At 44.5% G+C, this 15223-nt stretch overlaps 1 protein-coding gene across 4 annotated transcripts in view; it reads right to left on the bottom strand.

Annotated features, from left to right (window-relative positions):
• The window catches only part of SRGAP2 (SLIT-ROBO Rho GTPase activating protein 2), a 231310-nt gene that overhangs the window by 23538 nt on the left and 192549 nt on the right, over positions 1-15223 (bottom strand). For all 4 annotated transcript variants that reach the window (XM_081026382.1, XM_081026383.1, XM_081026384.1 and 1 more), the window contains exons 14-17: positions 10898-10958; positions 5407-5484; positions 4347-4481; positions 2554-2659 (exon numbers count right to left, since the gene is read on the bottom strand). In XM_081026382.1, coding sequence (XP_080882508.1) covers positions 2554-2659; positions 4347-4481; positions 5407-5484; positions 10898-10958 — 380 coding nt within the window. The remainder of the gene's footprint in view (positions 1-2553; positions 2660-4346; positions 4482-5406; positions 5485-10897; positions 10959-15223) is intronic.

Raw genomic sequence — 15223 nt, 5'->3', positions numbered from 1 at the left:
TTTTAATACAGTCTTCCTTTCTTAAAATATGTATACACTTTTTTTGTCACCCTCTCAGTGTGTGTGTGTGTATCTGATAGTTATACAATCCAAGAAAAAGTCTATAGCCTGAAATAAAGTACATACGCACACACCCCGGAGCCAGAGCAACAAGAAGGGTCCGGATGTCCTGGGGCAGGCGCCACCTACCAACTACCCACACCTGCCAGTACGTGCGCACTCATCTCCTGCTATCTTCCCACAGAGCTGCTCTTCTTCACCACCTGTGTCCTGCATTCCATTTACTTTAGGAAACACTGTATCTTTTCAATGAAATACTTCCTTAAGGAAATTAGTCTGAGTTTAATCAGAAGAAAAAATAAAACCGAACCAAAGTAATCCTTTGAGTTGGTGCAATTCCCCAGTTTCCTTTGGAAGTGGCCACCCTCCTCGGAGCTACGTGATGCTTACTCTATCGTTCCCCCGCTCCTGCAAGCTCCCCTACACCACCCTTTCAGCAGGAAGAAAATGTGGGGAAGGGAATGAGGCCATTGTGGTCACACAGTCACCCCAGAACCTGCCTGCTTCCCACCTGTTCACCTACCATTGTCATGCTCCTTGCTCTGGGGAGCGGACGAGGCTCACTTTGGTATCAGTCAGTGAGGGGAGACAAGAAGGGTGGCCCAAACTCCGCCAGCCTGAACCAGGCAGCATGTGAACCCCTGTGTGAGTCATGGGGGGTTCTGAACTCGAAGGCAGTTGTGGTACTGAGTCAGGGCTTGGCTAAGGACATTGCCACGCCGGGGAGGCAGGCCAGGACCCTCGGGCATCTGCAGGGCCAGCAGCAGGGCTAAAGGATGGTGTGGGTGCCCCAGAAACGTCTCAGGGTGTGCCACTAACCCAAATGCTTAGAGAGCCAGGAGGACCACGAACTTGTAAGTGAGCCAAGGCTCATGAGAGGGTCTCCAAACTCGTATTCCTTTGAAGCTGAGCCCAACCAACTAGGAAGACTCTTTATTTTCACAAAGAAATATGTGCTTAAAAACCCCAAGCTTCTCGGTCTAATTTTTGTTTTCTCTCTTTTGATAGGTTCATGGATCTAGATAAACATTTCTCCACTTTATATAAAACCTGGGTATTGGGGAGTGTTGGGGAGGGCTGGGAACTGGGGGGAGCTGGGGAACGCCTGCCTCACCAGACAGCAATCCTTACTCCACAGGGACTGCTGCCGTGTGGAGTGCAGATCTCCTATTGCCAGATCTAACAATGTTTTCAAGAGAAGCTAGAAATCTAGATACTTTTAAGTGCCACCCCTCGATATTTAAACGTTTCAATATTTTTAAGACAGAGGAAATACATCTATGGGCCTTATCTGGTCCCCAAGGTTGCCCACTTACAACCTTTGGTCCTGGTGGTTCAGGGAGGTGCTGCAGTGAAAGCAACATGATAGGTGCCTAAGAGGAGAAGCACCACAGGTCTTTGCTTGTTGCCTTTTCTGCTATGTGGGGAGCCCAATGCCTGCCCTGGGCAAGGACACATAGTTTGGATGGGATGCTCCATCCAAGCCCAGGGCCCCTCAGACCCCTCTTTTAGCTACGCTGACTCCCTGGTAATTAGCTAAATACCACCAACATGCGATAATTCCTTGCTGATATCTCCACTCCAGGATTCTCCCGAGCACCAAATTCCTACATTAGAACCTCCTCTTGGAGGTCTAACAGGTACTTCCACTTAACATGCCCACACTGGCACCTGGTCTTAATTCCTTCCTTCACACCCGGTCTTCCCCAGCTCCATAAACGGCATCACGACTTCCCAGCTGCTCAGGCTAAACATTTAAAATTCCTCTCTTTCTTCACACTCTACCCATCAGGAAGTGCTGTCACTGCCATGTTCAAACCCTGAGCCCTCCTCGCCACCCTCCCTCATCATCTCCCCTGTCTAAGCCACCATCACTCTGGCTGAGACCCTACAATAACCTCTGAAGGGTCTCCCTGCTTCTCTTCACTGCTCCCCCTCTTACTGTAACTTCTCCACAAAGCAGTCAGCAGGTTTTTTAAAAACATATAGATCAGATCACAACACTCCTGCCTAAAACCTTCCAGTGGCTTCCCAAATCCGAACCCATTATAACCATGACTGCGAGGGCTTGATGGTATTGACCGTCCCTGTGGCTCTTTCCTTCATTTCACTTAGGCTGCTGCGCGTACAATGGCTCTTCAGAAAGGCCTTTGCTGATCGCCCCTTCTAGAGTGGCTCTCCCTTTCACTCCTGCCCATTCAGACCCTGCCCTCTATCCCTTAACTTACCTTTCTTTCTTTTTCTTCTAAGCACTTATGACTACCTGACATATCTGTTATTGTGTGTCTCCTCCCCTGGAATGTGAGCTAAATGCTATCAGGGCTGTCGTCTCTTATTTTACAATGCATTCTTACAGTCTACATCTATGCCCAGCACATAGAGGTATTCAACAAATATTTGTTGGGCTGAATGAATTAACCTAGGTTTATATATAAACTTCCAGTGGCCGGAGCCAAGGCCTGACCCAGTTTGCTCACTGGGAAGTCTACTCACTGATTGAGGAAGGCAAAGAGGTATCTCATGATAATCAGAGTGGTTTTGGGCAGGACCAGGAGCACTTTCCGGATGTGCAGAGCTCTCTCCTGCAGGTTGTCCATGGCTGAAAGAAGAAAGCTTTGAGTTATCCTTCACTGGGACTGAGATCCCAGGGAGTAATGGGAAGAAGGCCCTTACTACCGGCAGGTGGAACAGAGCGGCCAGGTCAAGTCCACGCAGCACTGTACACTGTGTAAGGAGTTTCATCCCTGTGGCTCCTTGGGCTGGGGTGCATGCTGGCTCCAGACACTTCCCAATGCAGGACTTAAGGTATATGCTCCTTCGGCACAGAAGGGGCCGGAGATGCCCAAGCATCCACCACCCTCTTATTAAGATAACCACAGACAAAGAACTGTCCATCAGTCTGCTGTGACTGTCGACACCCAGCCTTGGAGGGTCTGCGTGTGGGCAAAGGGTAGGCAGGTCCAGTCCTGCCGCTCTACACATGTAACACCACATCCTCTGGACAAGTCTGGCTTATCTTCCCCTCTCCCTTATCTGCACTGGGGATTAGGAGAACCTGGCTGCCCCTGTGTAAGTGGTGACATCTGGGAGAAGAACAGAGCAGTTTCCTGATTTGTAGACTATGAACAGATTAATTATAGGTGTGGCCCTCGGTTGGCGGCCTCCATCAGCCAGTCTCCCTACTTGCACAGTGTGCCATGTGGATACCATGAGCACCTTATGTAAAAAAGAAACGGGAAGCAGTAGATAAGAAGCACATCTCAAGGGGAGAATTGGGCAGCCAAGGTATCGCGTACTGTCTTGGTAGCCCCACTACACTTAAGGTACTCTACCGAGGCCCAGCCTTAGAAAAAGACATAAAGACAAACTCATTTCCACTAGACACCCACAGATAGTGGGTCAACAAATAAAACAAGAGAGTTTCCTGAATGCTCTGGGGCCTTACTCTCTCAGAATAAGAGGGCAGGTGCTGAGTCAAGCTGGAAACTCGATGGGCAAACTCTGGTTGACCTGTGAAGAAGGATCTTTTCTACATTTCGAAGGGACTGTCTTCTCCACCCTCTGGAGTCACCATTCCAATGGGGTCTGTTTCTAGGATGACCTGGTATTAATCCAAGTTCCCATGGATTGTTTTCCATGGAAAACAAATGAGAGGATATTCTAGTACAATGAGTTAAACTAAATGGCCAGGATAGCTTTTTAAGCCCCAAATTGGAGTAAGAGGCAGAGAACCTCTAAGGAGGATAAAATAGAGACTTCATCACTCTCCTGGAAAACATAATATTGCTCCTTTTAAATGTGCAGAGGGCTTTTATTCCTAAAAGAACATATGTTAACACATCTAGCAGGTAAGCCATGCCATGTTTAAAGCAAAATGCAGGAAATCTTTGCAATACCTATGCTTTCTCCCTTTGCATCATGAAAAGCACAAGCACTAATGTACAAGCTTCCAATAACTGAAGAGGACTACGTCTTAGATATGAATATAAATGCATTTTACTGAAGAAAGATAAAGCCCAGCAAAGCAAAGGAGTTTAAGGCGAATCAGAAAGAAAAAAGTCCAGGCATTCTGACTTGTGGTCCTAGACGCTTACTGAAATGTCATTTTTTTCTCCTCCCCACCCGGGGATGAAGGAGTGTGGATGAGAAGAAACTTCACTGAGGAAAAGGAAAAAAGCAAAACATTACTGAGAAGCTTTTGAGAAGAAAAGACCCTCTGGAAATTTCTATCTGTTGCTATGGGATACCCTGGCCCAGAAGCCACCGGAGACCAGGAAGGCACTTACTGACACAGGCCAGCAGGTCATGGAAGATGTCCTTGGGGAAGAGAGGGTGTTCCAGGCCCCGGAAATATAGCTTCAGGACGCCAGCTATGGAATCCATGTCATGGTCATTCTGGTCCCCAGCCAGGGGGTCCTCTCCTGAGGATAAACAGCACCCCCGAAAAGGAAAGAGGGAGTGAGAGGTAAAACACATAGGATGAAACAGAGGCGGTGGGGAAGGGGTGACCTATTCAGGTGCTAATCCCAGTCCTTCTGCCCAGCCTGGTGGCCATGAGGGCAGACCAGGGACTAGATACAGCAGACTGCTGAGGCTCGGAGGCTCAGGGGCCCAGGGCCAGAGGAGGGGCACGAGTGTCCATTAGCATAAATTCGCTGTGCCAGACTAGCTCAGAGACATTCCCTGTGGGCTGGGGATGGGACACAGCAACTGGTTCTCTCACAAGAATCATGAAACCAGGCTGGGACTGAGCTCCTGGGGGAGGAAAATGAGGCCAGGGCAGCCAGCCCCTCTGTCTTGCTCTCCCTCTTCCTGGCCAGCAACAAAGGACACCAACTTACGGGAGAACAATCATGCAAGCGCTCCCTATGGAAAATTTCGTATTAGATGTAATTAGATTTAATGATAGGACCAACCTCAAATTGAAACTATATATATCCATTACAGTGACGGAAATTGCCAAAGCTTGCCCATTACCTTAATAGCCCACAAGATAATAAATGGGCTACAATGAACAGGCGCATTAGCCTGGATATTAACTGCCACCAAGGGTTCCGGATGAAGCCATAAACCACCCAGAAACCACAGTGAACTTCTTTGAGTTTTGGCAGATCATCCACAGGAGAGGCAGGGTGAATGGGGCTGAGAAGGAGGCAGCTGAGATAGGTAGGCATTGGCATCTCCCTGCACATCCAGCGGGAAATGTCTACAAGAGAGCAGGTGCAGGGTTGAAGAGGAAGGCAAGCTGGCCTGTAACCTCTGGGCACCTCTCTAGGGAGAAAGGGTGGAGCCAATACCCCAGGGGCTGACAGACACTTGGTCTTATCTTCCAGGCTGTTTCCTCACCTCTCTCAAAGGCGTTTTTGATGTCATTCACTTCCACCTGGGATCCCGACACCCGGAAAATTCCTTCATGCTGTAGTCCTAGGAAATCAGGGAAAAGTGATCAAGGAGAAGAAAAAGCAAATTCACAACCACAGCTCCAAGTTTAGTTTAATGTCTATCTGTCAGCCAGTGTGTATTTAAGTACCACTTCTCTCTTCTTCAGGCCCACGGAGGAAACATGTACAAAGATGTTGGGAAAGTCACTGGAATGGATAGGAGGCATTAGCCTAAACAGAGTACTGAGTCAGACTTAGGGAAGAGATATCTTCAACCAGCTCCATTTCTGACTCCGGGGGAGGCTATAGGCAGTTTCCTTCCCCAGCGTTGCCTCTCTGTTCCCATTTGCAAAGTGGGAGAGTGACCTGTGGCACCTTCTTATCATTCAGGATCAGGAATGGGAGCCTTGGGCACGGCAGACAGGCCATTAGATACCATCGGAAGAGTTTCACAAGGTCTGAGATTCTCATTATTGCTGTAGCTGTTCTGACACTGTTCAGCTGTTCTAGATCACCACGCTTTGAATATTTATGAACATGAGAGGACGTGAAAGCGCAAGTGATTAGTCAAGGACGGAACTGCCAGGCACTGTGCTAGTCACGGGTGCTTGACGGGAGCTTTACTCTAAAGACAAATATGCACGAATGTTACACTATGATAACATGCATACAAACTTTGTTTTGGGTTTTGTCAGAGTAGAAATAATCATTAAAAAAATAATTCATGTGTGTTGATTGATGCTAAGAAATGGTTTCATATAAATAAATCAATGTCCTCACAAGCCATGTAAGGTAGGGGTTACCAGCAAGCCCATTTTCTAGATGAGGGACTGATGACTGAAGACCAGCCTTAGGTTGCCTAGGTGATAAGAACCAGAGACAGGACACAAACCCATGCCTTCCGGCTGCAGCTATGTGCTCATTCCTGAACACCAGGCTCATGGAGCCTATTAGAGTGATCATGCAGAGAGGGTGGGAACCCATTTATTAATCTGAACGTGGATATGGCTTATAAGAGCACCACACACACACACAACTGCAAAACGGTAAGAGATCCAGGGAACACGTCATTAGTGCTAGGCATTTAGTGCATCTTTAGTCACATGTGGCCTGCCCAACCATTCTTAGAAGCCCTATGTCTCAATCTTGGGCATTTTGTCAAAGTCTCTGAAAATTTTAATGTCAGAGAAATCTCAAACACATTTCTTTTTAAAACAAAATAGAATAATGCCACATTTTGCCCACTGTTTCAGGGTTATCCTCTCAGTGAGGGGGTGACTGGATTCCATCAGCTAGACTTCTGAAGGTAAACCACACAGGCCAGGACTGAACTCCTAAATCCAACTGAAGCAATATTAAGAAGTAAGCAGGGGGCATTTAATTACCTCCCTTGTAACAGGACTTGAGTGGTCTACTCCTCTAAGGGAATCTCCAGAATATTCTTCACAGAATGGCAGGCAGATTAAAACCCCATTAGTACCATGTCATATTATCATATTAGTTACCAATGGGATGTAACAGCCACATAATGTTGTTTAGACATAGAGTGTAAATAGCAAGTGTTCTGGCAGAAATAGTCACATACCCAGGGAGTTGTCAAAACCACAGTAGAATATTAGAAAATGTCACCTCAGGGACCAGGTTATTGGGTGTGTTCTAGCTGGTAAAGCCCACAACTTGCTAAGAGAGGATCATCTTGATACTTTCTGGTAGATCAGACCATCAAGGAAAAACCATCTTGGCCATGGGCCCAGGACAGAAAGAAGTCAGAGGGGAGCTTACTGGAAATCAGGCAGGCCTAACATGCTGAGGTCCCATTCGGTCTGGTTTGTTTTCCCTCAAGAACCTGTGCTTTAGGAGGACCACTCTGTTCTTATTCAACTGACAAGATTAGAGCCTAATCTAATGATTCTGAAAGTAGGAACATTAACTGTCCGTTTCCAGAAAGTAAAGGGGAAAAGCAGTTGGCAGGTGAGGCCTCACATAACTAACCCGACACATCTATGATCGTTTTCATTTTTTCTTAGTACACACTAACAAAAAAGTATAAAACCAATCAGATTTGGGTTATTTGGAAATGGTATGAAGGCTTCCATTTTGCACTGGGTCCAGCTGTTGCCAAGAGTTGCTCTCCTACAGAATTCTTGAAGTGATTGTTACAACACCATCTCTTGCTCACACTACTTTGCTCCCTTCTTCCTGAAAACAGCGGGTTTCCCATCCTGACTCAGGCTCGGTTGTTCTTCAGATCCCTTCTCCTTTAAGTCTTCCTGGATCACCGTGACCCACCATTTACAGATGAGCTTCAGCTTGCTCATCTATATAATGGGGACTATAATATCTACCTCCTAGGGGAAATGAAATAGGAAGAATGCGTAAATTCCAGCAGTTGGTGGGCCATAGACACTTTGGGACTGACAAGTGGTATGAACCCTATTCCCATTAAATGCACAGACACAAAAATTTTGACCACCATTTTTAGGGACTTCAGGAATACCTTGAGTCTATTTGGAGAAAAAGTTCAGTTTAGCGGATGTTTTTTTTCTGAACAGGTCTTATGTACAAAGTGTTTTTCTTTAAATCAACAATATGTTTATCTATTTGTTTAATCCTAGAATGCACATAAAATGGCTTCAGAATTGCTAGCCCATATTCCCATGATGAAAATAATGACCAACTATTGTACAGCTCTTTTTGTCTTTAGTCTTACAGTATATAATCAAAGTACTGTTTTCCAAAGTTACTTAGTTATTTACTTCCTCATCTCCTCAGGGTAGTTATTTATTTGTAATAGACTTAGGTTTGTTTGTTACTGTTTGTATTCCATTTGGGGTTTTACTCCCATCCTTGTTTTATTCATCTGTTTATCTTTCGAGTATGAGGAACACTAATGTAGTTCTAAAAGTCAAAATTACACAAAAGAGGAACACTTAGAGAAATGTTACTCTTCTCCCATTTCCCATGCCCCCATTCTTTTCACCCTTTTCCATCATCTGTGGAGTAGATAGCCAATCAAATATTAGCTTCTAGATTCATCCTTCCTGTATTTCTTCTGACAAAAGTGAGAAAACACATATATATTCTTTATACCCTCTTTTTTCTCACATGAAAGGTAGCATGCTTTAAATATTCTTTTGTACTTTGCTTTTTTCACTTGACGATATATTCTGGAAATCTCTCCATGTCATTTCCTGGAGATCCTCATTCTTTTTTGGTAGCTGCATAGTATTCCATTGTGTGGACACACCTGAATTGATTCAAAACGTTTACCTTTCATGGTCATTTTGACTTTGGGGAAGAGCCAGAAGTTGCCAGATCGGCTGAGTAAAGTGGATGAGGACACACCGTAATGTTTTTATTTGACACAAATTGCCATATCAGAAGTGATGTGTGACATGCAGCCTTTCCTTGTGATAAAAAAATACGGTGAATGCTGCTGCCAAATGCCATCCAACGGAAAGACAGGGATCTTCAATATGGAAAGTGAGGCATGGAACCTTAGTAACAGTGACTGACAAGTTTCAACTTGCTCAGTGTAGTCAGTTGGGTGTGAGCTACGGTTGAGAGGTGTATTTTAAAGTGTGTTATAAATCATCCTCCATCATGACAATGCTCCATGTCACACATCGCTTCTGTCATATGGCAATTTCTGTCAAATAAAAACATTACGGTGTTTTTATTTCTTCACCTTCTTCACCAGCTCTGGTACCGTGAGACTCCTGGCTCTTCCCCAAAGTCAAAATGATTCAGGACATCGAGGCAGCCTCGATAGTGCAACTAAAGACACGAAAGAGAACTTCCAGAACTATTTCAGAAAGTGGCAAGAGTGATAGGATAAGTGTGTTTGAAGCGAGGGGGACTGTTTTGAGGGTGATTAATGGCAATGTACCTTTTACTGTAATAAATTTTTAAATTTTATTTAAACATTCACTGTATTGTTTGATCACGCTTTGTATATTGCTTTGTTTATTTATCAACTGCACACATGGTCACCTATTCATCTGTCCTTTAGTAGAATGCAAGGTTCATGAAGACAGGGACTTTTTCTTGGCACACAATGTGTAACTAACATATATATTTGGTGAATGAATAAATGGAATGAAAGAATAGGAGTTCAGACTCTCTTTTTCCTATTGTCCTTTAGGCATAAACAAGTTTCCCTCCCCTGAACTTAGTTTGGACTTATCTTTGCCAACTGCTTAGCCATTAATCATTACTATCTTGTAAAATTTCTTATACTGCTATTCTGAATTACTATAGCTTATCTCTTTTGAACTTTTCATTTGCTCATTTATTTTCTCCTAACTGAATCAAAAAACCAGGTAAAGACAGCAACGGTGTATTATCCCTGTTTTTGTTTTCCTATTTGGTAATGATGCCCAGCATTGATCAAGAGTTTGATAAATATTTGTTGACTATTCAATATGATATAAAATGCTGTTACTTCAAGTGAATAGAGATACAATGAAAAAAATTGTAGCTGACTAGAATGGGATAAGTCATAGGTATGCTAAAATAATTACTATGCCAAAAATGAACCCAACCAACATCACAGTTTATCGAGAGAGAGGAAGGGGGAGAGAATTGCTGCCCATGAATTGAGACCAGCAATCATCTCCATACCTCCTTAGCTCCAAGGTCATTCTGCCTCTTTCCCTATCACGAGATAGGACAACATCTGAAAACAATTTCTGATGCCCAGTTCCTAGAAATTTTCATGGTGTTAGCTCACACACCTGTGCTTTCTAAACACTACTACGCTTGTAAGATCCATTATCTGGCAATTCATCTCTATCCCTAATCTGTCCAAGCAGCCTAGGAGCTGGCGGGGAAGGAATGAAGTTTCTCAGACTCAGCTTTGCCCAAGCAGAAGACAGCATGACTTGACTTAGACTGAGAAGGAGCCAGCCCTCACAGACTCTCAAATGCTGGCTATAATTTTAAGATCAGCTCTTAACTGAGTTCTTGGAGACGTTGTATCCAGTGAGACCAAACCAGAACAAGAACTGAATGTTATTAGGAATCAATGCAACATTACAAAAGGAGTTGTTTTCAAAGCAGTCTGATGCAGAAAGCCAATGTGACATAAGGGTCAAGGCCGTGCAGTGGGAGATACCGACATGTGCAAAGACAGTGAGTAATGGCGAAACTACCGTCACACATCATACCAGCTGTACTTATTCACATAACAGCTGTAATTTAAAACTCACTCTCACTCTACAAAAGGAAGTGTGGTAAGTGGCTGAGGCATTTTGGGTCAAATCACATGACGTCTTTCTCTCAATGTATAGGTGTAGCCATTCTGAGGTAGCAAACATTATGTGAACAAATAAAATTTTATTCCTTTTCTGAGAATGTCAGGATAGGAAGTCAATCTCTGTGCTTACTGTACAAAAAATTCCTGGAAGTTCTTCCCAACTTTGCACAAATATGGGCGAAGCTATAATCCTGCTTACCATGTCTGCTGATAAAGCGGATACAGCTTTCTACCACCAGAGGAATTGCCTGGCTGGAATCCTGAGAAGCCAAAGAGAAACACAATGTTAGAACTTTTAAACGGGGAGAGCCCAGGGTCAGAGAAAAGGGGCCGACGTGTGCAGAACTTGTCTCAGCGGGATCAGTGCTTGGTCCATAGAGACACATCCAGCCTGTTCTCCAAGCTCCAGAACACAAACACAACCATCTACTTAGAACGCCAAACTGATGCCTTAAATCCAGCATGTCCTACATGTAACTGATCATCTTTTATCCCAAACCGGCTCCTACCCCCAGCCATCCAATCAATTAATCAGTACGTCCTGTCAAGTTTGCCTCCTAAACGTCTCTCAAATCCATTACCTCTCTCCATCTCTACTGCTACCAAGTCCAATCCATCAATATCTCTATTCCCACCCTTGTTGTCCTCCAATATTCTTCCTTTATCTAGTGGTTAGGCAATCTTTAAAAGTGCACATCGGATCATTTACTCTCTAGGCTAACCTCTTTCCAAGACTCCTCATGACTTTCTTAACACAGCCTTGTGTGTCCAGGTTTCTGCCTTTGCCTCCAGTTTCATCTTCTTCTGCTCTTCCCCCAGTTGCTCTATTTCAGCCACATGGGCCTTCTTTCTGTTCCTCGGATAAGTCCTCTTTTGCCTATGGCTTTCGTGAGCTGCCCCTGCAGCTGGAATGCTCTCCTCATCCCAGGCCCCTAATCCTTAGTCTCAGTGCAAGTACCACACTTCCTTAAGGATGTTTTTCCAGACTTACCAGAGAAGATCAGCGCCCTGTCTACAGAGTCTCAGCACCTTGGCCTTGGCCCTCATGCCTTGATTGTGCCTTAACTGTGTGTGTGTAATTATTGTTTGCATTTGTCACCACTACACTTGAGCTCCACAGGGCAGATCTTCCTTCAGCTCTTGGGTGTCTGGTGCTGGCCATGATGCTCTCACACAGCAGATGCTCTATTAATATCAGTTGAAGGCAGTATAATGAACCCATGGGAGCATCAGAATGGGAGTTGGATTGGCATAAAAAGTAAGAAAGAAAAAACTCAACTCTTGGTAATGGTGAAGACCAATGGGTACTAAGCAAAGAAGTAGGCCTCCCAGATGTCAATCTTTGCTCCGCCATTTTGCTATACAATGCTGCCACTTATTTAACTTTGCTGGGCCTCAATTTGGTGTCTACAAACTGGGGAGGGTATTGATGGTGAGGAGAGTAATATTTCCTATTGGCATGTGAATGTTCGTGCTTACCATTTACAGAGGAATTTACAGACGCGTTGGGCCACATATTATGCGAAAGTGCTTTAGATGGATTGGTCCTGGTAAGAACGCTATGGGGTACACAGTGTGATTACCCTCATTTGACAAGTGAGGAAATAAAGGCTTAGCGAGGTGAAACAGCTGCTTACGGTGATCCAGCAGGTTAGTGGCAGAGTTAGGATTCAAACCCAGGCATTCTCCCTCTGAGACTGAACATCTCACTACCACCCGTACTGCATCCTAGGAGCTTAGCAAACATTACCAGGTGTGCATACCAAATATTGCTAAAATCCAGTAGGATTTTACAGTGCAACTAAATACATAATTATTCAGCTATGGGGAAAAAAGGGATCGGGCAGAGGGTCCCTAAACCTAGTTAGAAAGCAGAGAGTCCACAGAGACTGGATTCTCAAGTGGGAGGGGCCTATGGCTTCTGTCCATTTCACAGGTTGGCCTGTGCCCCTTCCCTGGCTCTGAATTTCCAACTGTAGCCCTGGGGTTTGGCCACTTGAGTGAAGCAGCTGGGCCTCACAGAGAAGTCGGGCTGAGAGGAGGCTTGGCATGGCCTCTAGCTCCCAAGCTTACTTGAAACCAAGAGTGCTGCCAAAGGGAATACTGCATGGGCCAAGGTGGGGCTGCAGTCAGGAAGGTCTCGGTGACCAAATGCTCACCTTCAATCCCCAAACCCATCTGCTTCCTTTAGCTTTCCAGTGTCTGCCCTCTTGTTGCCATCACTGACTTCTGCCATCCAGCCCAGCCAGGGCGAGCTTAGAGGAAGAACCCTTATCAGCTCTGCTATACTCTTAGTGAAAAAAACTGGGTTCCACTATTTAAAAAAAAAAAAAAATGAAACCCATTTCTTGGAAGTCTTTTTATGTTTACAAGTGTTATTATATTTTTTATTTACAAATAGCAGCAGTGATAATGGGAATAGTGATATGAGGATTTGTAAAGTTTTTCTGGTCCTACAATTATAAATAAAGACCCCCAAAAGAAGGAGGTTGGGATGCTCACATGTTGCTGGATTTGACAAGTTACAGGAGTGCACGATTCTGTCCAGACTTACAGGAAATGGACTATCCATGGTAGTTAAAGGGATGCATGCAGGGTTGCAGAAAACAAGGATCAAAGGTATTAACTTGCATGTCCATGGTTAACAGTAGTTACAAGTATGTCACACAGAGCCCAGAGGGATAGTATGTGGCAGACATGAGTGGGCCCCAGATGACCGGTCCCACTGTAGAAGAGTACTCTCCTAGTCCACCCTGCTCCAATGGGGACGAAGAGTCCAGGAGCATACACTGGACAAAATCACGAAGGCTTTATACCCTCCTCAGCGGCCCCAAAGACCCTCACTTCACCATCAATTTTGCACACAACTGATGGAGCAGTGTCTCTGTGTGTTCTTATTCGGAGTCTGTCTCTCCCTTTCTTTCTATCTCCTTCCCTCCTCCAACATTAGAATCCATGTCAGTTTAATTCTTTTGTTTACAATATACTTGGTCATTTAATCCCAGGGTTCGAAGGGGTCTTCAAGGGCAATAGGGCCAAATCCTCATTCAGTCAGATTAAGGGAACTTTAAACCAAAAGTGGAGGGAGAAAGGAAGCAGCAGGCATAACTAGAAATGACAGTAAAGCAGAGGTCCAGTGATTTGCAGGAGAAAACAGACAGCCAGGTAATGTCTAAATACACCATTGTCTGGCACAATTTCTCATGAGTGATAGAGTTAGGACTTTTGCCAGTACCATTGTCTGTTATATTGGTTAGATTCCTGTTTTCACAAAGGGAGAAAATATATCTTGACAACTGATTAGATGTGGATAATGAGAAGAAAAGAGGCATCAAAGGAAAGACTTGGGACTTCAGGGGTGTGAAGAATGGAGGGTTCCCATTAAGAGAAATGTAGAAGTTAGAGAGGGTGCTAAGGAAGTAAAAAGGTGGTGGGGAAGGTGAAGAGATTGATGCTGAGGGTAGGAGGTGTTATCTCAAGTCACACAGCAGCGTCCAGCAATCAGTCAGCAGTTAGATGCAAGATTTAGACTGAGTGCATCACAGAACAAGTGGACACGAGGGAAAGGAGAGCAAGATTCACCTAGGGAAACAAAAGTGACAAGGGAAAGAATATAGAGAGAAGTCCAAAGAGGGCAAAGCCTTGGGGAAATGTCTACAGTTAGAGGACTAGAGAAAGGGCCAGCAAAGGAGATGTGGAACTAATAGGAAAGAGGAAATACTGGACTGAAGGGAGCAGGGAAAATACGGAAGCAGCAGCTGAGGCAAGTCTTTGTGTTGTGAAGAAAGTGCTGGAATGGTTTGAACCTAGTCTTTGCTAGGGTCAAAAATGACTACAAGGGGGGCGAAGGGGTTGTCACTGTGTGAGAGATATAAATGATAAATGTTTAACTATTACATTGTTTTGTGCACCTAAAACTAATAAAAAATATAAAATAAAAAAAGTAAACAGCAAAAAAAAAAAAAAGACTACAAACCATTAGGGACCCTCAAAAATAAAGGCTACCAGATTCTTCTTCTTGTTTGGTTGATTTGCCATAAACAAACAAACAAATATTTATTTCCTGGTTACTAATATGACTCATCTTCTAAATTACTTACTATTTACCCTCTTGACTCAGAAAAATGCTTTTGTAATCTACCATTAGATTTGAGCTGCTGGAGAGAAACTGTGGCAGCAGAATGAAAACAAGGTCTTTATTTGATTGGGGTTTTTGGTGTATCCTGGAACTCTTACACAAATCTAGCCCCAGGCAAATATGCTTGGCCTGCAACTACTTAGGCACAGCAGAATGCAAACCAGATGGGTGTCGTTCCCCTCTGACAGTGAGCCCAACCAGGGGTGCATAGCACCTGCCAAACAATGGTCTCCGGCACTCCTGCAGCCACAGTAAAGGCCGTGAGATCCCCGGACCTATATTCCACCTATGAGTAAGAGGCCCAGTTTCGGTTCCTCTGAACTGACAGGAACAAACCTCAAATTCAACCCTGTGATTTATAGATGATGTAATACAGAATTGTACACC

Source organism: Rhinolophus hipposideros, assembly GCF_964194185.1.
Source record: "Rhinolophus hipposideros genome assembly, chromosome: 19".
Classification (NCBI taxonomy): domain Eukaryota; kingdom Metazoa; phylum Chordata; class Mammalia; order Chiroptera; family Rhinolophidae; genus Rhinolophus; species Rhinolophus hipposideros.
This window is presented reverse-complemented; position numbering and strand designations above follow the sequence as displayed.